We start from the raw sequence: 26,638 nt of genomic DNA, 5'->3' as shown, positions 1-26,638 counted from the left end.
TCAGGAGATCGAGACCATCCTGGCTAACACGGTGAAACCCCGTCTCTACTAAAAATACAAAAATTAGCCGGGTGCAGTGGCAGGCGCCTGTAGTCCCAGCTACTCGGGAGGCTGAGGCAGGAGAATGCCATGAACCCGGGAGGTGGAGCTTGCAGTGAGTGGAGATCGCGCCACTGCACTCCAGCCTGGGGAACAGAGCGAGACTCCGTCTCAAAAAAAAAAAAAAAAAAAATGTTGAACAAGGCTTCTAGTAAAATTCAGTACACAAAGATCAAGTGACTTTACATAGACAATCGGAAATCAGCTTCTAAAAAAAAAAAGGAAATCAGCCTCTGATACTAGGCAATTTCTAGGCTATGAGACTAGGGTATCATTTATCAGTGATACATCACTATTAGTCCAAGCACTAGGATGAGGCCAACCTACAGTATTGACCTCGCCTATGACCCACAAGTGCTCATACTCCAGCAACTGTGAAAAAGCTTCAGGAAGAACCTATAGGTCTTGTTTGAGACAATCAGAATGGCATCTAAGGACATTATGAAGTGATAGAAGTCACACAAGGCAATTAAGACTAATCTGCATCTTTTGTGTCACTGGCAATAAACACAACAAAGATGGGCTAAACAATCACACCCACACCACAAGAGAACCATTCTAAACCCCGTTCCTCTTCATAAGAAAACATGTAACATGAAAATGCATGGACCTCGATTCAGGTTTTGTTTTTTGTTTTGTTTTTGAGACAAGGCCTCACTCTGTCACCCAGGTTGGAATCCAATGGCACGATCACAGCTCACTGCAGCCATCACCTCATGGGGGTCAGTGAGACTCCTGAGTAGGTTGGACTACAGGCACATGCTATTGCACTAGGCTAATCTTTGTATTTTTTGTAGAGATAGGGTTTTGCCATGTTGCCCAGGCTGGTCTTGAACTCCTGGGCCCAAGTGATCTGCCTGACTTGACCTCTTGAAGTGCTGGGATTACAGGCATGAGCTATTACAACCAGCTGATTCAGGACTGGTAAACTTACCTGAAGCTCTGGATTACCATTACACTGGTTGGATTAAGAACCACAGAAAGAATCACCAAGAAACAACAGCCTTAATGGCTATACATGATATAACAGAAATATTTAAATTTATACCACTCAGACTGGAACCTGGTTATGCAGCGTGGTGTGTGTGTGTGTGTGTGTGTGTGTGTGTGTGTGTGTCCCAGGGCCACATTCAGGAAGTGCCAGTGATGGTGTCAAGCACAGTAGAATATCATGATCATCCATGTTCACAGGACTTTTTTCTGTTTTCATAGCACAAGGGCAAAATGAAGACCCAGAAACGGGTCATACTGCCAATCATAGCAGTTAACTGAGTCAGGCATATATGACTGCTTTGCCAAACAGTGGCATCAAAGACGACATTTGTGGTTCCCACCACCTCTCTGCACTGCCTGATAGTACAAGAGTTTCCACCTCTCCAGGTGAAGGGTTATGGGTCTCCCTCCATGGCCATGAAATCACGGTATCTTAAGTTACTATCCGTTAGTTCACCCTTTCTCCACTAAGACCCTTCTTCAACCCTATTTATCTGAAAAGATCAGGTTTGAAAAGAGGAACAAGAGTATTTCTACATTTTGAAACTATATCATAACCTTTACCTTGGCCAGTGTGAGCCACTACAGATGGACCATGTCTAAGAATACGACAAACCAAAAAGAGAATCCACACTGTTAAAACAGGATTGTCTGAATCCTGAAGGCCCACTTTAGGTCAGTTGTAACCCAGAGGATGTATAGCAACTAGAGTGGTGTTGCTATAGGAGAAAGACATACCATGCCAGGAATGAGCAGCAGGGTACGAGAAACTTCCAAAATAGTTCTATAGAACCACCCAGAAAGCCACGTCTTTGACAGGTTTCAGGGAAGGAATTCTGATGTTCCATGCATGCTCAGTTTCTTGTAAGTGTGAATGCCCCTCATATTCACTAAAGGAAGAATATAAAAAATTACTTTCCTACATTTATTACCTTCATCAGAAGTTTTTCTCCACTGTGAAATTACAGGTAAACACCAAAGTATTTGACAAAAATACAACTTCTGAACATATAATACATCAAACATATCTTACATTGAAAGGGTTTAGCTCCTTACCTCCATTGCAAGAACCCAAGGAAACAGTGAAAGTTACTTTTTTTTTTTTGAGACAGAGTCTCGCTTGGTCACCAGGCTGGAGTGCAGTGGCGCAATCTTGGCTAACTACAACTTCTGCCTCCCTGGTTCAAGCGACTCTCCTGTCTCAGCCTCTCGAGTAGCTGGGATTACAGAGGCGCGCCACCACACCCAGCTTATTTTTGTATTTTTAGTAGACACGAAGTTTCACCATGTTGGCCGGGATGGTCTTGATCTCTTGACCTCCTGATTCACCTGCCTCAGCCTTCCAAAGTGCTGAGATTATAGGCATGAGCCACCGCATCTGGCCAGCTTTCTATGTTTCTAACATTGTACAGCTTCAGAGTGAACTCTTACACAGTGCATTGTCAGCAGATTCCAACAGTTCTCCCACATGCCTTTAACTTTATGGAGCATCTTCAGAGTATAAGTTCTTTCCTATCTTTGAAGTGAACAGGGACAAATGAGCACTTTGACACAGTGCTTACATTGATGTTTTCTCACCAGTGTGAATTACAATGTGACTATTAAGGCACATGCACTTCCAAAAGGATTTTCCTCATTCCTTACATAAAATGGGTTTCTTGGCAGGCACAATGGCTCACACCTGTAATTCTACCACTTTGATATGCCAAGGCGGGCAGATTACCTGAGGTCAGGAGTTCAAGACCAGCTGGCCAACATGTTGAAACCCCGTCTCTACTAAAAATACAAAAAATCAGCCAGGTGCAGTGGTGTATGCCTATACTCCTAGCTACTCGAGAGGCTGAGGCAGGAGAATGGCTTGAACCCGGGAGGCAGAGGTTGCGGTGAGCCAAGATCACACCACTTCACTCCAGCCTGGGCTGCGAGACTTCATCTGAGAAAAAAATGGTTTCTCTCCATGGTGTTTTTACATGTTCAGTAAGATGAGAATGCCAGGTGCAGTGGCTCACACCTGTAATCCCAGCATTTTGGGAGGCCGAAGCACATGATCCAACGTGAGGTCAGGAGTTCTAGACCAGCTTGGCGAACATGGTGAAATTCTGTCTCTACCAAAAATATAAAAAATTAGTCAGGTGTGGTGGTGCATGACTGTAATCCCAGCTACTCGGGAGGCTAAAGCAGGATAATCGCTTGAACTTAGGAGGCGGAGGTTATAGTGAGCCAAGAATCACGCCACTGCACTCCAGCCTGGGTGACAAAGCGAGACTCATCGGAAAAAAGAAAAAAAAAAAAAAAGAGAAGAACTATGTTTTCCCACACCCCTTACATTTATAGGGTTTCTCTACAGTGTGAGGTTGTACATGTCTAGAAAGATTCAAGTGTTTAGGCTTTCTCACATTCCTTACATTGACAGTGTTACTCTCTCCTGTGAATTTTCACATGTTCAGTTAGGCTTGAGGAAACAGCAAAGGTTTTTCCACATTCTTCACATCCATAGGGCTTCTCTCTAGTGTATTTTCAAATGTGCAATACGAGCTGAGAAAGAAGCAAAGGCTTTCCCACAATGGTCACATTCAAAGGATTTCTCTCCCATATGAGTTCTTAAATGTTGAATACGTCCTGAGGATGTACGGAAGGCCTTCCCACATTCCTTACATTTATAGGGCTTCTCTCCAGTGTGAATTCGCACATGATTAGTAAGATCTGAATGACAAGTGAAGACTTTCCCACAATCCTTACATTTATAGGGTTTTATTTCAGTGCGAGTTCTTAAGCGATCATGAAAGCACAAGGAATTTCGAAAGGATTTTCCACATGTGTTACATTCACGAGGTCTTCTCTGCAGCATGAGTTTTTAAGTGTTGAGTTAGTACACAAGACCTACTGTAAGCTTTTTCACATGCATTACATTTATAGGGTTTATATCCAGTGTGAGTTCTTAAATGATCAACTAGACTGGAGGAGACAACACAGGCTTTCCCACACTCCTTATATTCATAGGGCTTGTCTCCAGTGTGTCTTCTTCGTAAATGTTTAGTAAGGTCTGAGCGTTCTGTGAAGGCTTTTCCACATTTCTTACACTCATATGGCTTCTCTCCACTATGTCTTCGTAAATGTTTAGTAAGGTATGAGCGCTCAGTGAAGGCTTTCCCACATTTCATACATTCATAGGGTTTCTCTCCAGCATGTGTTCGTAAATGTTTGGTAAGATATGAGCACTTAGCGAAAGTTTTTCCACATTTCTTACATTGATAGAGTCTCTCTTCTGTGTGAGTTTGCATATGAATACGAAGATAGGCAGAAGAGGTAAATGGTTTCCCACATTTGTAACACTTAAAAGGTTTCTCTCCAGTGTGAGTTCTCAAATGAGCAAAAAGAGATGAGAAAGAAACAAAGACTTTCCCACACTGGTCACAATCAAAGCGTTTCTGTCCTGTGTTACTTCTTCTATCTTCAGTAACACCTGAGGGTGTACCAAAGGCCTTCCCATATTCCTTATGCTCATATGGCTTCTCTCCATTATGAACTCTCAAATGTCCAAAAAGAGATGGGTAAGAAATAAAGGCCTTCCCACAGTGTTCACATTTAAAGGTTTTCTCTCTGGCGTGACATCTTATATGTTCAACAAGGCCTGCAGATGTACCAAAGGCTTTACCACATTCCTTACACCCATAGGGCTTCTCTCCAGTGTGAGTTCGTACATGTTCAAGAAAGCCTGATGGCACAGTGAAGGTTTTGCCACAGTGCTTACATTTATAAGGTTTTATCCCAATGTGGGTTTGCATGTGATTATTAAGGTGGGTAGGATATCTAAAATCTTTTCCACATTCCTTACATTCATAGGGGTTTTTAATAATGTGTGTTTCAACATTTACAGCATGGCTTATGGAGTGAGTAAATGCTTTCCCACATTGCTTCCATTCATAGAGTTTTTCTCCACTCTGAGTTTTCCTGTGTGCTTCAAGGTGTGACTGATGAACAAAGGCTTTCCCATAGTCAATGCATTCAAAGGATTTGTCTTGTGTACACTTTCTCTGGACCTGAACATTTAAAATCAGGCTGAAAGATTTTCCACGCTTACTGAACACAGAAACTTTCCTTATGGTAGAAGTTTTATTGTACAGAGAAAGGAGGTCTTTTGCATACTGAATACATTCAGACGTGTTCTCTCTATTGTGAGTACTCACGTTGGTCTTAAGGCATGAATGTTTACAGAGGACATCTCCACATTGATTACGGTCATAGAGTTCCTCTCCATTTTGGTTTCTTGCCTGTTAACACGGGAATGAACAATAAAGGAAGCATTTCAGCAGACTTATTAATAGATACTACTCATCTAAGAAACATGATGATTATTATTTTGCCACTTTTATAACATGCATATAATTCCTACCCTTTGGATTTCCTTCAACTTCAATAATGGAACCCTACTGTAAGAATCCTATGCCATCTGCTCTAATCTTGGAAAGATTCCTATAGCTTTTCATGAAGTTATTTTAAAAACTTAAATGTCTAGTTATACATGTCACAATGAACATTCATGGGAAGTCTTAAGTACCAACCTTCACACTAGGTATGGGATCTCTCTCCAGATATTTCTCCCACGGGTGAATTGGGTGAATGCCAAGTCTCTAAAATATCTATCATTTCTGCTCATTTCTTTCTTTCTTTCTTTTTTTTTTTTTTTTGAGATGGGGTCTCACTCTGTTGCCCAGGCCTGAGTATGCAGTGGCACGATCTCGGCTCACTACAACCTCCACCTCCTGGGTTCAAGTGATTGTTCTGCCTCAGCCTCCTGAGTAGCTGGGACTACAGGCACACACCACTACGCCCGGCTAATTTTTGTATTTTTAGTAGAGATGGGGTTTCACCATATTGGCCAGGCTGGTCTCAAACTCCTGACCTTGTGATCCGCCTGCCTTGGCCTCCCAAAGTCCTGGGATTAGAGGCATGAGCCACCGTGCCTGGCCATTTCTGCTGATTTCTACAATGCAATGTCAATCTTCTCTGAATGTGAAAAATAAACTTATTTTGTTAATCTTACCAATTGTATCCCATTTGATATTTTTAAACAAAAATTATCTTCCCAAAGGGCTGGCCCCTTGGTTTTCAGGCACATTTTCCATTCTGAAATAAAAGAGAAAAATATATATGAGAGTTTACACATGAAATGGTAGGTTAAATAAAAAGCAGATAGATATGAGCAATTTATATATGTCTAAAATTTGGCAATCATATGGGGTCAAGTTTTAGTAGTTTTTAAAACAACTTATTCTATGAAAATTAAACACAATGGTGAACAGAAACAGTACTATCAGGGAAGGAAAAGTAGGAAAAATTAGAACAAAAGCATTAAGCCATAAACATAAAGAAGGTCATTTGTTAGGTAACAGGGAAGTCTGGATAGAGGCAAAGCAATGGAGGATGAAATGTTAAGATATCCCAAAACATCCAAGCCCAGTGGACTCAGCCTTCTGATTCAAAGGGCATCTTTTAAAACTTCATTATGCTTCCAAACATACGGAGAACTTCTCATGGACCAGGGCTGTTCTTCACAAACACTCACCTTGGAGAACTCTTGGCAATGTGCTCAACTCTTCCTCTTCCTCCAGCCAAGAGATCAGACTGGGTTTGAAGAGCTGGTAGCCTGTATACAGGGAAAGATACACCAATGGAAGAGGCTCATGCAAGAAATGGCAAACTTTTCCATGAAACAGGGCCTACGTTTCTAATTAAAACAGTGAAAAGCACTTAAATTGCATATATCCCATCTTTCTGTTCTCTGAAGACACTGGTTATCTCTGACCCCTGAAATTCACATTCAAGCTTAACCCATTTCCTGTTTGCCCCAAGAAATGAGCACTAGCAGTCAGCTGCACTTTTTCTTTCTAAATGGCAAATATTAAATACAAATTTTAAAAACCACTAAAACCTTTATTAAAATAGAAACTAAGGGAAGCTCAAAGAGAGATCTTGATTCTCCTGGGAAAACTCCCATACCAGTAGTTCTGAACTTTAGAGTGAACTACTCATCTGAAGACAGGGCCCCAACAGCAGACTTTCTGATTTAGTACATCAAAGGTGGAGTCTGAGTGTGTACACATATCTAAGAGAGTGATGGTGATGCTACCGATGCAAACTACTATACAAGATTAAAACCCACTAGTACAGGAACTGTTATTTCCTATTTTATTCATGAAAAAAAATTTTTTTCAATGTGTATATATCCCACCGTATTCAGATTTGACATCACTAATCCTAAAGCACAGTAAGTACATAATTTGTATCTTGTTCCAGAAGAGGCTACAAGGGATGATGCCAGGCTTACCTACTGAGGACAGGTTCTTATAGTTTTCCAGCATCACATCACTATACAGGTTTCTCTGAGTTGGGTCCAGTAAAGTCCACTCTTCCTGGGTGAATTCCACAGCCACACTGTCAAAGGTTACCAGGTCCTAAACCATCAGACACATGCTGATTTGAGCCAAGTAACATCTCCACCAATGTTGGCTGAAGAATGAAAAAAGAGGACCCAATCCCTGTACAGGGTACCGAGTGGTCCCACTATCTACACCCCAAGGTTCAATGGCCCTAGGATCTCTTCTATCCACATTCACTCACTGTCAATTTCCTCCAATAACATGGCTGTAACAGAACCTCTTAGACGTAAACTTATCAACCACAACTAGACTGGGAGCTTTTCTCATTTGATTCCTCTCTACTGCAATACACTCCTGAGCACATGACAAACACTTGATAAATGATGACATCGAAAAATTCCTTAAGAACAGAACACTTTCATACCCCTTGCCATCTGTCCTGGCACCCAGAAAAATAAATACATGGTTGGCACCAGGAAAATGAACATTAATTCATAACTACAAAAATACTGAGATAATTTTCAGGGTAATTCCTCACCAATATGACAGGTATGACTTTCTGGGGAAAATTCAACTAGGGTCTGTATTTGCTTTAAGGAACAAGACAGACAGGTCTACCTACAAGAAAATGAGTCTTTGTTGGTATCATTACTCCAATTTTAGAAGGATACAACTTTCACACTAAGTTTGGATCTCCCCAAATTCATCATTATCAGAGTATCTCTCCAGAGACATTGCTCCCTCTTGAGTGAATGCTATTTCTCTCAATTATCTTTTATGCTTATTTTCTACATACATTGGAAGTATCAATATTCTGAGTGTGAAAAATAAGAAATACCCTTTCTTAACATTACCGTTTGTATCCCATTAGAAATTTGTATTTTCCAAAAATCCTGCTGCAGTGCTGAAACACTGGTTTGATGTTTCATTGCCCGGTCTGAAATTAAACAAAAACATAAACTGAGGGTTTAAAAAAAAAAAAGGTAAAATGAAAGAGTTAAAAATTATAGGCCTCATTCATATTTGTTTTTAAAATAATAAGAAAAAAAAGGAAGTTAAATTTGAACATTTAGACCATGTCAAAAATTTGGCAAGAATAAAGGGTCAAAATTTTAGCTAATTTGCTACAAATTGACTCATTTAAATTTAAAACTAATGTCAAACAGAAAATGTTATCAGAACAGTAGGAAAGATCTGGGCCAAGGCCATAGTTCAAAGCAGAGAACTTGAAAAACAAAAGATATAGTTTCATAAGATCATACAAAGTTGGAATAGACGGAAATTTAAAGAGTATCAGAAATTGAATATTTTCTAACTTCTGAGATAAATGGTCTTAATCTTGTGAGAGAAGGTGCATCTTGAAAAGTTCCCTCATTATGTTTCTGATGGTTTGGATGTTAGTTCCCTCCAAATCTCATATGGAAATATAACACCAAATACTGGAGGTGGGGCCTGGTGGGAGATGCTTGGATCATGGGGGCAGATCCTTCATGAATGGCTTAGCGACATCCTCGGAGTAATAAGTGAGTTCTTGTTCTGAGCTCATGTGAGACCTGGTAGTTTAAAACAGGAGTCTCCAACTCCGGGGCCATGGACCAGAACCAAGCCACACCACAGGAGGTGAGTGGCAGGGGAGCAAGTGAAGTTTCATTTGTATTTATAGTTGCTCTCCATCCCAATTGCCTCCTGAGCTCCACTTCTTGTCAGATCAGCAGCAGCATTAGATTCTCATAGAAAAGCAAACTCTATCATGAACTGTGCATGCAAGGGATTTAGCTTGTGTGCTCCTTTTGAGAATCTAATGCCTGATGATCTGTCGCTGTCTCCCATCACCCCCAGATCCCCAAATGGGACCATCTGGTTACAGGAAAACAACCTCAGGGTTCCCATTGATTCTACATTATGATGAGTTGTATAATTATTTCTTTATTTATTACAGTGTAATAACAGTAGAAATAAAGTGCACAATAAATGTAATGCACCTGAATCATCTTGAAACCATCTCCCTGACACCCGGTCTGTGGAAAAATTGTCTTCCAAGAAACTGGTCCCTGATGCCAAAAAAGTTGGGGACCGCTGGTTTAAAAGACTGTGACACCACCCCCAACTTCTCTTTTACCCCCTTTCTCATCATGTAATTTGTGGGCTCCTCCTTTGACTTCTGCCATGATTGTAAGGTTTCTGAGGCTCTCACCTGAAGCAGATGTCAGAACCATGCTTTCTGTAGAGCCTGCAGAATCATGAGCCAAAATAAACCTATTTTCTTTATAAATTACCTAGTCTCAGGTATTTCTTTCTTGCAACACAAGAACAGACTAACACAGCTTCCAACCATACTGAACTTCTCACTGACCAAGGTTATTCTTCACAAATACTCACCTTGGAGAACTCCTTGCTGCAAGGTCCTCAACTCTTTTTCTTCCAACCAAGAGATCACACTGGGTTTAAGGAGCTGAAATCCTTTACAAGAAGAAATGATACATTAATGGAAGGCAGGCCAGGCACAGTGGCTCATGCCTGTAATCTCAGCACTTTGGGAGGCTGAAGTGGGTGGATTACCTGAGGTCAGGAGTTCGAGACCAGCCTAAGATGGTGAAACTCCCGTCTCTACTAAAAATACAAAAATTAGCTGGGTGTGATGGTGTGTGCCTATAATCCCAGCTACTTGAGGGGCTGAGGCAGGAGAATCGCTTGAACCTGGGAGACAGAGGCTGCAGTGGGTCGAGATAATGCCACTGCATTCCATCCTGGGCAACAAGAGCAAAATTCCATCTCAAAAAAAAAATTAATGGAAGAGGCTCATGCAAGATATGATAAACTTTATAGAACTATAGTTCTTAGAGAAAGCAGTGAAATTATTTCAAATGGACTAAAACTGAAAATATCTCTTCTTTCTGTGTCCCAAAAATAGGCTATCTCTAACCTCTGAAATGCAAATCCATGCTTATGTACACATTTACAAAGCAATAACCTTTCAGTCACAGAAATAAGGTATGTTGTCAAACTCCTGAATGAAGAAAAAAAACAGATAAAGTGAAACAAAGAAATCCTTGTATACTTGGAGAATAAAACTACACTAGTGATTCTTAATATTATAGTGTGTCAAACTGATGTGGAAGGATAGTTAAAACACAGATGACAATCCAAGTGGAGAGTTTCTGATTCAGTAGGTCAAAGGCAGAGACTAAGACTGTACATTTCTAAGGGAGTAACAGTGATGCTGTTGAAACCGGACCACACTTTGAAAACGACCACAGTAATTAAGACTTATTATGGCAGGGACAATGTCTCTGGTGAATTCAGTGTTGAACAAACCAATTCTGGAACACGGCAAGTACTCAGTGTATATCTCTTCCCTAAGAGGCTACGTAAAATGATGGCAGTCTTACCTACTTTGGCCACGTTCTCATAATTCTCCAGCATCACATCTCTGTATAAGTTCCTCTGAACTGGGTCCAGTAAAGTCCACTCCTCCTGGGTGAAGTCCACAGCCGTATCCTCAAAGATCACCAAGTCCTAAACCATCACATACATGCTGACTTCAGCCAAGTAACAGATCATGTTTGTAACATGGAGTGCAGTAACAGATGAACCAATGTTCACTGAAGAATCAGTTAACAGACCCCAAGGCCTGTAAAGAGTTGTGAGGTCTCTCATTATCTACCCAAAGCTTAATAATTCCAGGTAAATCTCAGGTATTCCTCTCTCTATCCTTGCTCATTCACTACTTATCAATTCCAGCTGTATGGCTTTAATGGCACATCTCAAACATGAACTTCTCATCACAAGCAGACTGTGCTTTCTCATCTTATTTCCCTCTACTAAAAGATACCCCAAAGTACACTGCATCATATACTTGATAAACAGTGATGAATGATTAGCCTTTTTTTTTTTTGGAAGCAGGGTCTTGCTCTGTCACACAGGCTGGAGTGCAGTAGTGTGATCATAGCTCACTGCAGCCTTGACTTACTGGGCTCAGTAAGTAGCTTGGACTATAGCCATGCACCACCATGCCTGGCTATTTATTTATTTATTTTGTAGAGACGATGTCTCACTATGTGCCCAGGCTCGTCTCAAATTCCTAAGATCAAGCAATAATGCCACTTCTCAGCCTCCCAAAGTGCTGAGATTACAGGTATGAGCCACTGCACCTGGCCAGGATTAGCCTTTGAGTAAAGGATGCTTTCATCTTCCTTTCCATCTGCCAGACCACTCAGCAAAATAAGAAACATATATCTGGCACCATAAGGGACGAAATTAATTAACAGTTACTGAAATGCTGAAATGTTTTTCAAGGATTACCTTGAAAAGGATTACCAGTATGAGAACCTCCACTCCCTGGGGAAATTCAACAAGTGACTCAGTGCTTGAGTGAGTCTTTATTTACTTAAAGAAGCTCTGGAGACACATCTGCCTAGAAAGAAATGTGTTTACCTGGTGATGCACGTATGTCATTTTGTGAAAGTATACACTTTCTGCATACCTGATAACAATTTGTCAAGGAGTAAGCCATCTTCCTTTCTGCCTCTGTCTTTTCTTCATGAAGGCAGATTGGGTTCCTATAAAGAAGACCTCCTGGAAGAGAAAGAAGGCGTAAGAACCAGACACAATCACAGTTCCAACATTCACATGCATGGAAGTTATTCCATCCTGGTTCGAAATTCTCTTATAATTCATATAAACTCACACAAATATACACTACATTCATAAAATGCCACTGCAGTTCTGTCTCACCTAGAGCAAGAAAAAGGAATTGTGAGCCAAGCTGTCGTAAGTAAAAGTATAATATCCTCATTGTACAGGTAAATAAACTTTTTTTTTTTTTTGGAGACAGGGTCTCGCTCTGTCACCCAGGCTGGAGTGCAGTGGCGTGATCTTGGCTCACTGCAAACTCCTGGGTTCACGCCATTCTCCTGCCTCAGCCTCCCAAGTAGCTGGGACTACAGGTGCCTGCCGCCACAACTGGCTACTTTTTTATAGTTTTAGTAGAGACGGGGTTTCACCGTGTTACCCAGGATGGTCTCGATCTCCTGACCTCATGATTCGCCCGCCCACTTTGGCCTCCCAAAGTGCTGGGATTATAGGCGTGAGCCACCGCGCCCGGCCAGATAAAGAAACTTAAGACGAGAAATGTCTTTTTGTGCCCATGGTGATATAACTCACAAATGAGATTATGCAGCACCTCTTCTCAAAGCACACACATAAGGGGGCTAACTTACACAATAGCCCTCTCTGGCCCACTTCAACACCTCAGAAAGGAACTACTAGCGTGAATACTAAGGCCTAGAGCACTGGACTCTATATTCTGTATGGGGTACTGATATGGGGGTGGCTCTGTGTCCCCACCCAAATCTCATTTTGAATTGTAATAATCCCCACATGTCAAGGGCAGAACCAGGTGGAGGTAACTGAATCATGGGGGCAGCTTCCCCCATGCTATTTTCATGATAATGAGCGAGTCTCACAAGATCTAATGGTGGATTTTTTATTTTTTTTCTGGAGTGCAATGGCGTGATCTCAGCTCACTGCAACCTCCGCCTCCCAGGTTCAAGCAATTCTCCTGCCTCGGCCTCCTGAGTAGCTGGGATTATAGGCGCGTGCCACCACACCTGGCTAACTTTTGTATTTTTAGTAGATACAGGGTTTCACACCATGTTGGTCAGGCTGGTTCCAAACTCCTGACCTCATGATCCACCCGCCTCAGCCTCTCAAAGTGCTGGGATTACAGATGTGAGACACCACACCCAGCCAATGTGATGGTTTTATAAGTATCTGGCATTTCCCTGGCTTGCACCCATTCTCTCTCCTGCCACTCTGTGAAGAGATGCCTTCTGCCATTGATGTAAGTTTCCTGAGGCCTCCCCAGCCATGTGGAACTGTGAGTCAATTAAACCTCTTTTCTTTATAATTATCCAGTCTTATGTATTTTTTCACAGCAGCGAGAACAGACTAATATGGGTACCTAAAGCAGATTTTTGGAAAAACTTACCATAGGACAAATCCATGGCTTCTATCCTGTGAGGCTGTCAGTGAAATATGTCTGGACATGCTTTTTTGTAATTCCAAGGACATGTCAGGGTAGCTTATAAATCTAAGTGGCTAACTGGCAATCTATTCCTCTTTATATAGAGTATCTGAACTCATGTAGACATCAATCATTAATCAACAAGCATTACTTATATCATTAAATACCTTATATTAAATCTTTACTGCTGGTGATATGTGTGAAACCCACTAGAAATGGTATATGTACTGTATAAAATGAGTATTAATAACACCAACTGCCATTTACTAGGGACTGTTATATGTTAGACATTACATATATATATACACATATATGTGCATATACATATACACATATATATATGCTCACTTATCTGAACAATATCCCTATTTACTGCTGAAAAAAATTAAATTCAGAAAACACAAATGACTCTTCTAATATCATCTACTTAGGAAGTGGTGAACCAGGACTTGAATGCAGTCAAGTTTGTCCCTAAGTCTAATCCTCTGTGGTGGTTGTTACTCCCCTATAACGACCACCATATAAAGGACTCAGGGAATTGATATCTGGCTTGCTTAAAATGTGCTATTCTACTTTTGAATATAAAGAATTAGAACCAGAATGTCATGGCTTTACAAACAAGTCAGAACTCATTTCCAACTCTGCTTGTTTCAACAGGGTTCCAAGTAGAAACACTGAAGTTAGTGTTCTGAGCTCTACCCATTGCTCCTGCAAGAGGGTAAAAAACATGTAGAGTAGCAATGGAAAATCAGACTCTGCCCTACATTGACTATTTGATGGGTCTTCTCAGAAAATCATCTTCTATCATTATTCGTGAGTTCTCTTTTTCCTAAAACTTCGGCTTGTATTTTTATTCCTTCCTTCCTTTATGGGTCTTACAAATCAAATGAAAAATGCAGTTGAGGTCATCAACAGTAGAGAAGGAAAAGAAAAAATTATCTGAACTTGAAAACAGACTATTTAGAAATACACAAAGGAGAAAAAACAAAAATGAAGAAAAATTACAGGATTCAAGGGACATCATCAAAAGCAAATTTTTGAGTTACAGGAGTGCAAGAAGACAAGGAAGAAACAAAGAGAACACATACTTAAAGAAACACTAACAACGTTTCCACACTGAGGAAAATATATAAATATCCATACTCAGGAAGGACAAACATCTCCAATCACATTCAATCCAAACAAGGCTACCCTAAGATATACTCAAACAGTCAAAACTGAAAAGCAAAGTGAGAATCTTGAAAGCAATATGAAAACATGAAAATACGCAAATCACATAAGAAGGAGTTCCAGTAAGGTTATGAGCAGACCTGTCACCAAAGACCTTACAGGCCAGGAGAGAATAGGATGACATATATAAACTGCTGTCAGGAAAAACAAACGAACAAACAAACCGCTCACGAAGAATACCATACCCAGCAAAGCTGTCCTTCAGGAATGAAAAGAGATGAAGATTTTCAAAGAAAAACAAAAGCAGAGGCAGTTCATCAACACCAGACCTAACAAGAAATGCTAAATGGAGTTCTCAAGCATAAAAAAAGGACGCTAATTAGTAACAAGAAAGCAAAGCGCAAAACTGAGGTAAAAATAAGCACCTAGTTAAATACAGAATACTCAAACACTGTAATGGTGGTTTATAAAAGAATTATATCCTTACTATGAAGGTTAAGAGATAAAAGTATTAGAAACAGTAAGAGCTAAAATAATTTGTTAAGGGATATACAATATAAAAATATGTAAATTATGATATCAAAAAAATAAAATGAGGAGAGGTTGAGTTAAAGTATAGGTATTTTATGTGATCACAGTTATTGGCTTAAAATATCCTGCTATGTTTCATATAAGTCTTACAGTAAGCACAAAGCAAAAATGTATAGCAGATACACCAGATAAAAAAAATTAAAGAATCAAAAGTACACCAGTAGAGAAAATTATTAATCATAAAAACAGACAAACAAAGAAACAAAGAATATTTAAAAACAACCAGAAAACTTAACGAGCCAGGTGCAGTGGCTCTTGCCACTAATCCCAGCACTTTGGGAGGTGGAGGCAGGCAGATCACTTGAGGCCAGAAGTTCAAGACTAGCCATGGCCAGCATGGTGAAACCTTGTCTCTACTAAAAACACAAAAATCAGCCAGGCATGATGGCAGGCACCTGTAATCCCAGCTACTCAGGAGGCTGAGGCATGAGAATCACTTGAACAAGGCAGGAGAATCGCTTGAACCCGGCAGGCAACAGTTGCAGTGAGCCGAGATCACACAACTGTACTCCAGCCTGGGCTTTTTTTTCCCAAGGTAGGTACTTACCTACAACGATTACCCTGAATGCACACATACTAAATTGTCCAATTCAAAGACAGAATAGCCAAGTGGATTAAAAAAACAAACAAAGACACAAATGATATGGTGTTTACAAGGGACTCACTTCACCCTTAAGGACATACATAAATTAAAAACAAAAGAACGGGGGAAAAAAACACTCCATGCAGACAGAAACCAAAAGACAGCTAGGTTAAGTATTACTTATATCAGACAAAGTAAACTTTAAGTCAAAAACCATAACAGGACACAAAGGTCGTTATATGATAATAAAGGGATCTACTCATCAGTAAGAATAATTATAAATATACAACTGGCCATCTGAATTCATGTGTACCATGTCTCCACTTATTAGGGTAGATTCAACCTGCCATGGATTGAAAATATCCAGAAAAAAAAAAAGGCATGGGTCCAACTGTATTATGCACGTGCAGATATTTTCCCTTCTCGTTATTCCCCAAATAATACAGCAAAACAACTATTTACATAGCATTTACTTTAAGTATTACAGTAATCTAAAGATGTTTTAAAGTATATGAGAGGATGCACATGATTTTCAAACAAATATAACATCATCTTATAAGAGACTTGAACACGCCTAAATTTTGGTATCCATAGGTGGGGAGGGGTTACAGGAAGGGGGGTTATCCTGAAACAAATCCCCCACAGATTCCAAAGGATGACTACATATGCCAACAACAACACAACACATAAATATATAAAGCAAATTAATAATAGATCTGAAGACAGAGATATATTGCAATAAAACAATGGGGAACTTTAATACTCTACTTTCAACAATGGACAGACCATTCAGACAGAAAATCAATGAAGAAACATTAGACTAGAACTACACTTTAGACCAAAACAATCTAACAACATACACAGAACATTCTATCCAACAGCAGCAAAATACATTCTCTCAAGTGCACACAGAACATTATCCAAGATAGATCATATGTTAGGCCACAAAACAACAACAACAAAGCAAGTCTTAACAAATTTAAGAAGGTTAAAATCATATCAAACATCTTTTCTGACTACAGTTGTATGAAAACAGAAATCAATAATAGGAAGAAAATTAGAAAATTCACAAATAAGTGGAAATGAAGTAACACACACCTGAACAAGCAAAGGATTTAAGAGGGCAATTAATAGCAATAAATGTCTATATGAAAAAAGAAAATCACAAGTAAACACCCTAACACTGCACCTTGAGGACTTAGAGGAACAACAAGAACTAAGCTCAAAGTTAGTAAAAGGAAGGAAACAATAAAGACCAGAACTGAAATAAATGAAACTAGAAAAACAACACAAAAAATAGAGGAACTGAAAAGTTTTCTGAAAAGATGAACAAACCTTTAGATAGACTAAGGAGTGAAGAGAAAAAAAAAGGCTGGGCACAGTGGTTCACACCTGCAATCGCAGCACTTTGGGAGGCTGAGGTAAAAGGATCACTTGAGCCCAGGAGTTCAAGGCCAATCTGAGCAACATAGCAAGGTCCTTATCTATACAAAAATGTTTCAAAAAATAGCTGGGGCTGGGCACGGTGGCTCACACCTGTAATCTCAGCATTTTGGGAGGCCAAGGTGGGCAGATTGCTTGAGCTCAGGAGTCCAAGACCAGCCTAGGCAACATAGTAAAATCCTCTCTACAAAAAATACAAAAATTAGTTGGGTGTCGTAGTGCATGCCTGTAGTCCCAGCTATCCAGGAGGCTGAGGTAGGAGGATAGCTTGAGCCCAGGAGAGAGAGGCTACAGTGAGCCGAGATCATGCCACTGCACTCCACCTGGGCAATACAGCCAGAGCTTATCTCAAAAAAAAAAAAAAAAAAAAAAAAAAAAAAAGGGCCTCAGAAATACCACCACCCATCTACAACTACCTGATCTTTGACAAACCTGACAAAAACAAGAAATGGGGAAATGATTCCCTATTTAGTAAATGGTGCTGGGAAAATTTGCTAGCCATATGTAGAAAGCTGAAACTGGATTCCTTCCTTACACCTTATACAAAAATTAATTCAGGATGGATTAAAGACTTAAATGTTAGACCTAAAACCATAAAAACCCTAGAAGAAAACTTAGGCAATACCATTCAGGACATAGGCATGGGCAAGGACTTCATGACTAAAACACCAAAAGCAATGGCAACAAAAGCCAAAACACACAAACGGGATCTAATTAAACTAAAGAGCTTCTGCACAGCAAAAGAAACTACCATCAGAGTGAACAGGCAACCTACAGAATGGGAGAAAATTTTTGCAATCTACTCATCTGACAAAGGGCTAATATCCAGAATCTACAAAGAACTTAAACAAATTTACAAGAAAAAAAATCAAACAACTCCATCAAAAAGTGGGCAAAGGATATGAATACACATTTTTCAAAAGAAGACATTTATGCAGCCAACAGACACATGAAAAAAATGCTCATCATCACTGGTCATCAGAGAAATGCAAATTAAAACCACAATGAGATACCATCTCACACCAGTTAGAACGGCGATCATTAAAAAGTCAGGAAACAACAGGTGCTGGAGAGGATGTGGAGAAATAGGAACACTTCTACACTGTTGGTGGGACTGTAAACTAGTTCAAGCATTGTGGAAGACAGTGTGGCGATTCCTCAAGGATCTAGAACTAGAAATACCATTTGACCCAGCCATCCCATTATTGGGTATATACCCAAAGGATTATAAGTCATGATGCTATGAACACACATGCACACGTATGTTTACTGCGGCACTATTCACAATAGCAAAGACTTGGAACCCACCCAAATGTCCATCAATGATAGACTGGATTAAGAAAATGTGGTACATATACACCATGGAATACTATGCAGCCACAAAAAAGGATGAGTTCATGTCCTTTGTAGGGACAAGGATGCAGCTGGAAACCATCATTCTCAGCAAACTATCACAAGGACAGAAAACCAAACACCGCATGTTCTCACTCATAGGTGAGAATTGAACAATGAGAACACTTGGACACAGGGTGAGGAACATCACACACTGGAGCCTGTCGTGGGGTGGGAGGATGGGGGAGGGACAGCATTAGGAGAAATACCTAATGTAAATGACAAGTTAATGGGTGCAGCAAACCAACATGGCACATGTATACACACGTAACAAACTTGCATGTTGTGCACATGTACCCTAGAACTTAAAGTATAATAAAAATAAATGAATGAGTGAAAGAAAGAAAGCAAGCCAGCCAGCCAGCCAGGTAGGCATGGTAGCACAAACCTATAGTCCTAGCTACTCAGGAGGCTGAGGTGGGAGGATCACTTGAGACCAGGAGGTCAAGGCTGCAACGAGCCATGATTGCAGCACTGCACTCCAGCACAGGCAAGAGCAAGACCTTTTCTCAAAAAGAAATTAAAAAAGAACCCCCAAAATCAGATATGAGAGAGGAAACATTACAACTGTTAACTACAGAAATACGAAGGACTGTAAGACTACTTGGAACAATTACATGCCAACAAACTGGATAACCTAGCAGAGATGTACAAATTTCTAGACACACACAACCTACCAAACACTAAATACTTTTAAAAAGGAGAAAATCTGAACAGACCAATAATGAAGAAGGAGACCGAATCACTAACTAAAAACCTCCCATCAAACACACACCAAAAGGACTTGACTGCTTCGTGGTTGAATTACATAAGACATCTAAGAATATCTAAACCAATCCTTCTGAAATTATTCCAAAAAACTGAAGAAGGGTGCTACAAAGAAACTTACAGGCCAATATCCTGAACGTATACAGATGCAAAAATCCTCAACAAAGTACTAGCAAGCTGAATTCAACAGTACATTAAAATTATCATTCATAATGATCAAGTAGGATTTATCCCTGGAATGCATGGATGGTTCAACATATGCAAATCAATGTGATTAGTACCACATTAACAGAATTAAGTATAAGAATCATATGATCTCGTCCACAGATGCAGAAAAAGGATGAGACCACACCACTGCACTCCAGCCTAGACAACAGAGCAAGACTACATCTCAAAAAGAAGAAGAAGAAGAAGAAAAAGGTGCTGAAGAACATTAACCAAAAGATTTTTTTTTTTTTTTTTGAGACAAAGTCTTACTCTGTCACCTAGGCTAGAGGGCAATAGTGTGATCTCAGCTCACTGCAACCTCCACCTCCCAGGTTCAAGCAATTCTCATGCCTCAGTCTCCCTAGTAGCTGGGATGACAGGCATGCACTACCACACCCAGCTAATTTTTGTATTTTTGTAGAGACAGGGTTTTGCCATGTTGGCCACACTGGTCTTGAACTCCTGGCCTCAAGTGATCCTCCCGCCTCGATCTCCCAAAGTACTGGGATTACAGGCATGAGCCACCAAGCCCGGCCCCAAAAGATTTGTAACCTCAAATAAGTTGAGAAACATGCTCAAGTATCTTAGGGGGAGAGGGATCAAGTACTCCTTCCATCCATTTTTTTAAAAAACATTGAGCTACCATTCTCCATGAAAGGCATCTGCCATAACCCATGGAGCTGGCAGGGGCAGGGAGCATCAGCACCAAACCAGAATAGCATCGCAACATAGGAGGTACCTAGCAAGGTGTAGTTGGTGCAAATATACAAAAGAAGAGCGCAATTCTATTGCCAGGGTCCCTTCTTCAAATCAGTCACTTTTATGTGCGCTAAGAAATGCCCAATTCACATGAACAAATGACTACAGATCCTGAAGAAGAACAGGATAATCACCCTCTACCTGGGATCTTGGCTGGTAAGCAGTATCCTGGGGTGCATTACTGGTACTAGCACAGGGTCCAAACTTTATGACAAAGACTCCAGGCCAACACTTGGAAGGGACAATACAAAGCATGGCACAGCAATACACATAAACTCCAACAAGACAGGCAGCCTTCCCAAATGGTACAGAGTGGAAAGTAAAGTTCCTCTTCAAAGTTTCCCTTCTTGTTAAAGAATAAATCGTAAGTGTTAGAAATAATATTTTCTTTTAGGCTGGGTGCCGTGGCTCACGCCTGTAATCCCAGCACTTTCGGAGGCTGAGGCAGGTGGATCACCTTGAGGGAAGAGCGAGACCCTCTCATATTGTTTTATATTGTTTTATACTCAGTACCTGTTTTAAGAAGAAACAAGGAAGTGAAACCAAAGGCAGGCAGCCTGGCACCAGACACCAGACCCAAAACCAGACCCGAAACCAGGCTTGGGCCTGCCTGGCCTGAACCTAGTAGTTAAAAATCAACTCATGACTTAGCAACCGATGTTATCCATAGATTACAGACACTGTGTGGAAGAACATTGTGAAACTCCCTGCTCTGTTTTGTTTCACTCTGACTACCAGTGCACGAAGCCCCTGTCACGTACCCCCTAGATTGCTCAATCAATCACGACCCTTTCATGTGAAATCTTTAGTGTTATGAGCCCTTAAAAGGGACAGAAATTGTGCACTCAGGGAGCTCGGATTTTAAGATGGTAGCTTGCCGATGCTCCCAGCTGAATAAAGCCCTTCCTTCCAAAACTCAGTGTCTGAGGGGTTTTGTCTGCGGCTCGTCCTGCTACAACCTGAGGTCAGGAGTTCTAAACCAGCCTGGCCAATATGGCAAAACCCCGTCTCTAGTAAATACACAAAAATGAGCCAAGCGTGGTGGCAGGCACCTGTAATCCCAGATACTTGGGAGACCGAGGCAGGAGAATCACTTGAACCCAGGAGGTGGAGGTTGCAGTGAGCCGAGATCATGCCACCGTACTCTAGCCTGGGCAACAAGAGTGAGACTCTGTCTCAAAAAACAAAAAAGAAGTAACAGTTTCTTTTAAAGATTAACTTCCTTCAAGCCTCCTTTCTTTGTGCTAATAACTCTTTGTTAGGCCCTATCCTATGTAGCTGTTAGATATAACGGAATGAGTACATTCTATGTCCTTGTACTTTAACCAAGATATTTGTTCTAGACATGCTCAGGCATGTCCCAACTCACAGCTTATGCCCCTTCCTTATTTGGAAACGTTATTACTTCTCTAAGTCTTTTCATAAGCAACTTCCTCTTTTCCTTTGTTCTCCCTTGCCTTTACCTTTAGGAAAGTTTTACGTTATTAGCCAGTCAGGTTTAGCTTAGATTGTGCGGTCCAGCTCCAGCCAATAAAGACAGGACACAGTAGCAGGGAAAAGCTCCATAAGGGATAAAAATTGCTTCCCTCCTTTGTTTGTGTGTCCTCTCACCATTGTTCCATCTGTGAGGAGCACCCTTTCTGCAGAAAGTAAAATTGCCTTGCTGAGAAAATTCTTTGTCTGAGCGCTAGCTCTTCTCAGCACTGAGGAACAAGCATTTCTAGAGTAATAAGCATTTTACTTATACAATCAGCAAGGCCGGGCGCGGTGGCTCAAGCCTGTAATCCCAGCACTTTGGGAGGCCGAGACGGGCGGATCACGAGGTCAGGAGATCGAGACCATCCTGGCTAACCCGGTGAAACCCCGTCTCTACTAAATATATACAAAAAAAAACTAGCCGGGCGAGGTGGCGGGCGCCTGTAATCCCAGCTACTCGGGAGGCTGAGGCAGGAGAATGGCGTAAACCCGGGAGGCGGAGCTTGCAGTGAGCTGAGATCCGGCCATTGCACTCCAGCTTGGGCGACAGAGCAAGACTCCGTCTCAAAAAAAAAAAAAAAAAAAAAAATCAGCAAGCCACGAAAGGTCAAAGGGCACTTACAAGAGACTTTCCACCCCAGTTCAAAGTGATCTCACCCTTTTCGCCAACTGTGTTGTAAATGGGGCACTAAGTCACTTTTGTGGGATCTTTCAGGATCCCTCCAACACACTCCTGCAATTACACTTCGAAAGGCTCATGAAATCAACGGATTTATTACACTCATAGATCCTAGAGAGGGAGGCATGCCATGCCATGCAGGGGGCTATGCTGGAGGAGGACCAAAGCAGGAGGCTCTGACAAGCAGGTAGGGAGCTGAGAGAGAAGCCTCCCTTGAGGGCAATTGCCTTTATTGGGGCTTGAGGTATAGTACTAAAGCAAAAGGCATTAGATTTCATTGGTGCATCTGAATGTTACTAGGTCATGGTCAGGGGAGGGCCAACAGAAGAACTTATAGCATAAGTACCTTATCATACTGGTACATCTTGTCCCTTGAGCAGGGAGCTCACAGCCTGCTTGTTAGAATGCTAAGGCATCAAGAAAATATGAATTTTTAAAAATGTATAATGTATTCAGGGAAGAATGACAATATGGAACCTGGAATGAAGACATCTGGTTGGATCCGGATGAAAGACATGATCTTAAACCCCTGTTATGATTTGGATGTGGTTTGTCCCCATCACAACTCCTGTTGAGGCTTGGTCCTCAATATCACAGCACTGGGAGAAGGGGCCTAATGAGATGTTTGGGTCATGGGGGTAGATCCTACATAAACTGACTAATGCTGTCAGGCAGAAGTGAATTTTAGCTCACACAGAACTGGATTAGTGCCCACAGGAGCTAACTGTTATAAAGCAAGGCTGCTGCTTGTGTTTGGTCCCTTTTGCACAAGCCTGCTTCCTCTTCTGCCTCTCCACCATGTTTTGATGCAGCATGTGAGCCTCATCAGAAGCAGGGGAGATGCTGGGGCCATGCTCTTGGACTTTCCAGTCACTAGAATCCTGAGCCAAAGAAACCTCTTTTCTTTATAAATTACTCAGGTATTATATCATAGCAACAATAAAGAGACTAACACAACCTAAGACACTTTGAGCCTCCCTTACCAGGGATATAGCTTGCCTTTTGGTTTCTGAGGAGAAAGCCTTCTGCTTGAAATTTGTGACAATCTCATTTGGTCCAGATACCTTGGAAGGTAATATATATTCTCCACAAGACCCACACCATAATCACTTATTTTTATCACTAGAGTCATAACTAGTCCAAAATCCAGGGGCAAAGATATACAACATAACGCAAGAGAAAAAAGCTCACACAACAAAAAAATTCCAACTCTGATAACGTATTACAAGAAAACAAGGGAACATATATGGGATGGATTCTAAGGGTATTAGATCAAGAAGGTTAAAATGTAACATTAGATAGGCCCAAATTCATTGATATGGAACACTGATATGGTTTGGATCTGTGTCCCCACCAAATCTCATGTCAAACTACAGTCCCCAGTGTTGGAGGTGAGGTCTGGTGAGAGATGACAGGATCATGGGGGCAGATTTCTCATGAATGGTTTAGCACCATCTCCTTTCATACTGTCCTCATGAACTGGCCATTTAAAAGTGTATAGCACCTCCCATCATTCTCCCTTGCTCTTGGCTCCTGCCATATAAGATGTACCTACTCCTGCTTCACCTTTTGCCATGACTGAAAACTTCCAGAGGCCTCCCCAGGTGCAGAAGTCACTATGCTTCTTGTACAGCCTGCAGAACTGTGAGCCAATTAAACTTTTTTTCATTCTCCAATTTAAAACTTTTAATTAAAAAAATAAACTTTAATGTTGAAAATGCAAACTTGGGGAGGGCAGAAAGATCACACACAAGGCTACCACTTCACACTTGGAGGGTTGCACAGTAGCTCGACAGAGGCGCTCCTCACTTCCCAGACAGTGGGGCGGCCGGGCAGAGGTGCTCCTCGCTTCCCAGATGGCGGGGCGGCCGGGCAGAGGCACTCCTCACTTCCTAGATGGTGCAGTGACCAGGCAGAGTCCCTCCTCACTTCCTAGACCGGGTGGCGGCCAGGTAGAGGTGCTTCTCACTTCCCAGACAGGGCGGCAGCCAGGTAGAGGCGCTCCTCACTTCCCAGACGGTGAACAGCCGGACGGAGAGGCTCCTCACTTTCCAGACAGTGGGGCAACGGGCAGAGGCACTCATCACTTGCCAGACGGGGCAGTGGCCAGGTAGAGGCGCTCTTCACTTCCCAGACAGTTGGGCGGCTGGGAACTTCTTTATAAATTGCCCAGTCTCGTGTATTTCTTTATAGCAATGTGAGAATAGCCTAATACAGGTACTTACTAGACATTTTGAATTTTACATATTAGCTAATGGACCACGGCATGATTCTAATAGCTAAACTGGTTGGATGACTGAAACTTGTACTCATGACCTAGCTAACAGGGTTAATATGTAAGAGCTTCCCTGGCTAATATAAAGGAGGGAATCCCAGACACATAGGAAGGTTGCACTGGATTTATCACATGTGATCTGCACAGCTTCCCTTCTTCAACCTACATTGAGGGCCCAGAAGACACCCTCTTCACAAAGCCATTCAGAAATAGGTAACTGAAGGGAGTACCTCCATTCTTGAAAAGTTTGAAAAGTTCTGTTTATTCTCTTTTATACATTTGTTAAGACTATAGGAGATACAATCACTGAGATGAGTTCCCTGTTTCAATGGGGATGACGACAACCTTGAGTGCCAAAAATCAAGTGGGTAGCACTTAACTATCCAAGACAACGAGGCTACATCGAATGTCAAGGGCACACTGAATGTACCAATAATTGGAATGCTTTGGCCTGCAGAGATCATTGATGTTAGCAAACTGATCACATTTTGTCCCTAGGATGAAACAGATAAGCACCCTACTACAACAGGGATTAATAAATCTTGTTGTAATGGGACATATAATAAATGTTATACTTTGTGAGCCACAGTCTCTGTTACAAATACTCAACTCTGCCCTTGTAGTATGAAAGAAGCCTCAGAAAATATGTAAACAAATGAACGTGGTTGTTCTGTTCCAATTATAATTTACAAAAACAGGTTGAAGACTAGCCATAGTTTGCCAATGTGAGTCTTGGAATACTGCTTGATCTATGTAACAAGAAATCTCAAGTCTAATGGCCAAAAACCTGATAAGAGTCACCACAGGGGAGATTCACAGCCTCTCATCAAATCACCAGACCTAGGTAACACACAACTCAGGATTGTGCAGAAGTCACATGGACTTTGGAGAATTACGGGGGACTATCATAACTTACATCAATTCTCCTGTTTTCCATCAAAATAGAGTCTTCAGAGGTTTTGATATTACACAAAACTTTGCAACACTCTATCACATTGATAATATTTTGTATATTAGATCCCATGAACAAGAAACAGTAAATAGTTTGGATACCTTTACAGGCTACAAAGTAGAGGATGGGAGATTCAAGAGCCAGCTAAATCAACAAAGTTGGTTTTGTTTTGTTTTGTTTTGTTGAGACAGCATCTTGCTCTGTTGCCCAGGCTGGAGTGCAGTGGTGTGATCATGGCTCACCATAACCTCCACCTCCTAAGCTCAAGTGATCCACCTCACCCTCCCAAGCATCTGGGATGACAGGTGTATACTACCACGCCAGGTAATTTTTTTTTTCTTTTAACCTTTTTTGGTAGAGATGGGATCTTACTACCTTGGCCAGGCTGGTCTTGAACCCCTGGCCTCAAGCAATCTGCCTGCCTCGGCCTCCCAAAGTGTTAGAGTTACAGGCCTGAGCCACCATGCCCCATCCAATCAACAAAGATTTGAGGGTTCAGTTGTCTAGACCATATCAAGATATCCCCTCCAAGGTGTCACTCCTAGTCAATGCTCCCCAAAATTAGGTGCAACACTTGGCAGACCTATAAGATTCTTGGCCAGGCACAGTGGCTCACGCCTGTAATCCCAGCACTTTGGGAGGCCGAGGTGGGCAGATCACGAGGTCAGGAGATTGAGATTATCCTGGCTAACATGGTGAAACCCCATCTCCACTAAAAATACAAAAAATTAGCTGGGCGTGGTGGCACACGTCTGTAGTCCCAGCCACTCAGGAGGCTGAGGCAGGAGAATCACTTGGATCCGGGAGGCAGAGGCTGCAGTGAGCTGAGACTGCACCACTGCACTC

The 26,638-nt window shown here is 41.4% G+C and overlaps 1 protein-coding gene across 1 annotated transcript in view; it reads right to left on the bottom strand.

Moving 5' to 3' along the window:
* Nucleotides 1-2,185: 2,185 nt before the first annotated feature.
* The window catches only part of ZNF560 (zinc finger protein 560), a 38,177-nt gene continuing 13,724 nt past the window's right edge, over nucleotides 2,186-26,638 (bottom strand). Inside the window, 9 exon segments of the mRNA XM_007995171.3 lie at nucleotides 2,186-3,919; nucleotides 3,921-5,363; nucleotides 6,137-6,219; nucleotides 6,659-6,739; nucleotides 7,421-7,547; nucleotides 8,327-8,409; nucleotides 9,852-9,932; nucleotides 10,862-10,988; nucleotides 11,956-12,047. Coding sequence (XP_007993362.3) covers nucleotides 3,599-3,919; nucleotides 3,921-5,363; nucleotides 6,137-6,219; nucleotides 6,659-6,739; nucleotides 7,421-7,547; nucleotides 8,327-8,409; nucleotides 9,852-9,932; nucleotides 10,862-10,988; nucleotides 11,956-11,985 — 2,376 coding nt within the window. The 5' untranslated portion in view covers nucleotides 11,986-12,047 and the 3' untranslated portion in view covers nucleotides 2,186-3,598.

Source organism: Chlorocebus sabaeus, chromosome 6 (genome assembly GCF_047675955.1).
Source record: "Chlorocebus sabaeus isolate Y175 chromosome 6, mChlSab1.0.hap1, whole genome shotgun sequence".
In the NCBI taxonomy this organism is placed as follows: Eukaryota; Metazoa; Chordata; class Mammalia; order Primates; family Cercopithecidae; genus Chlorocebus; species Chlorocebus sabaeus.
The sequence above is the reverse complement of the archived record's forward strand: the minus strand, read 5'-3'. Positions and strand labels throughout refer to the sequence as shown.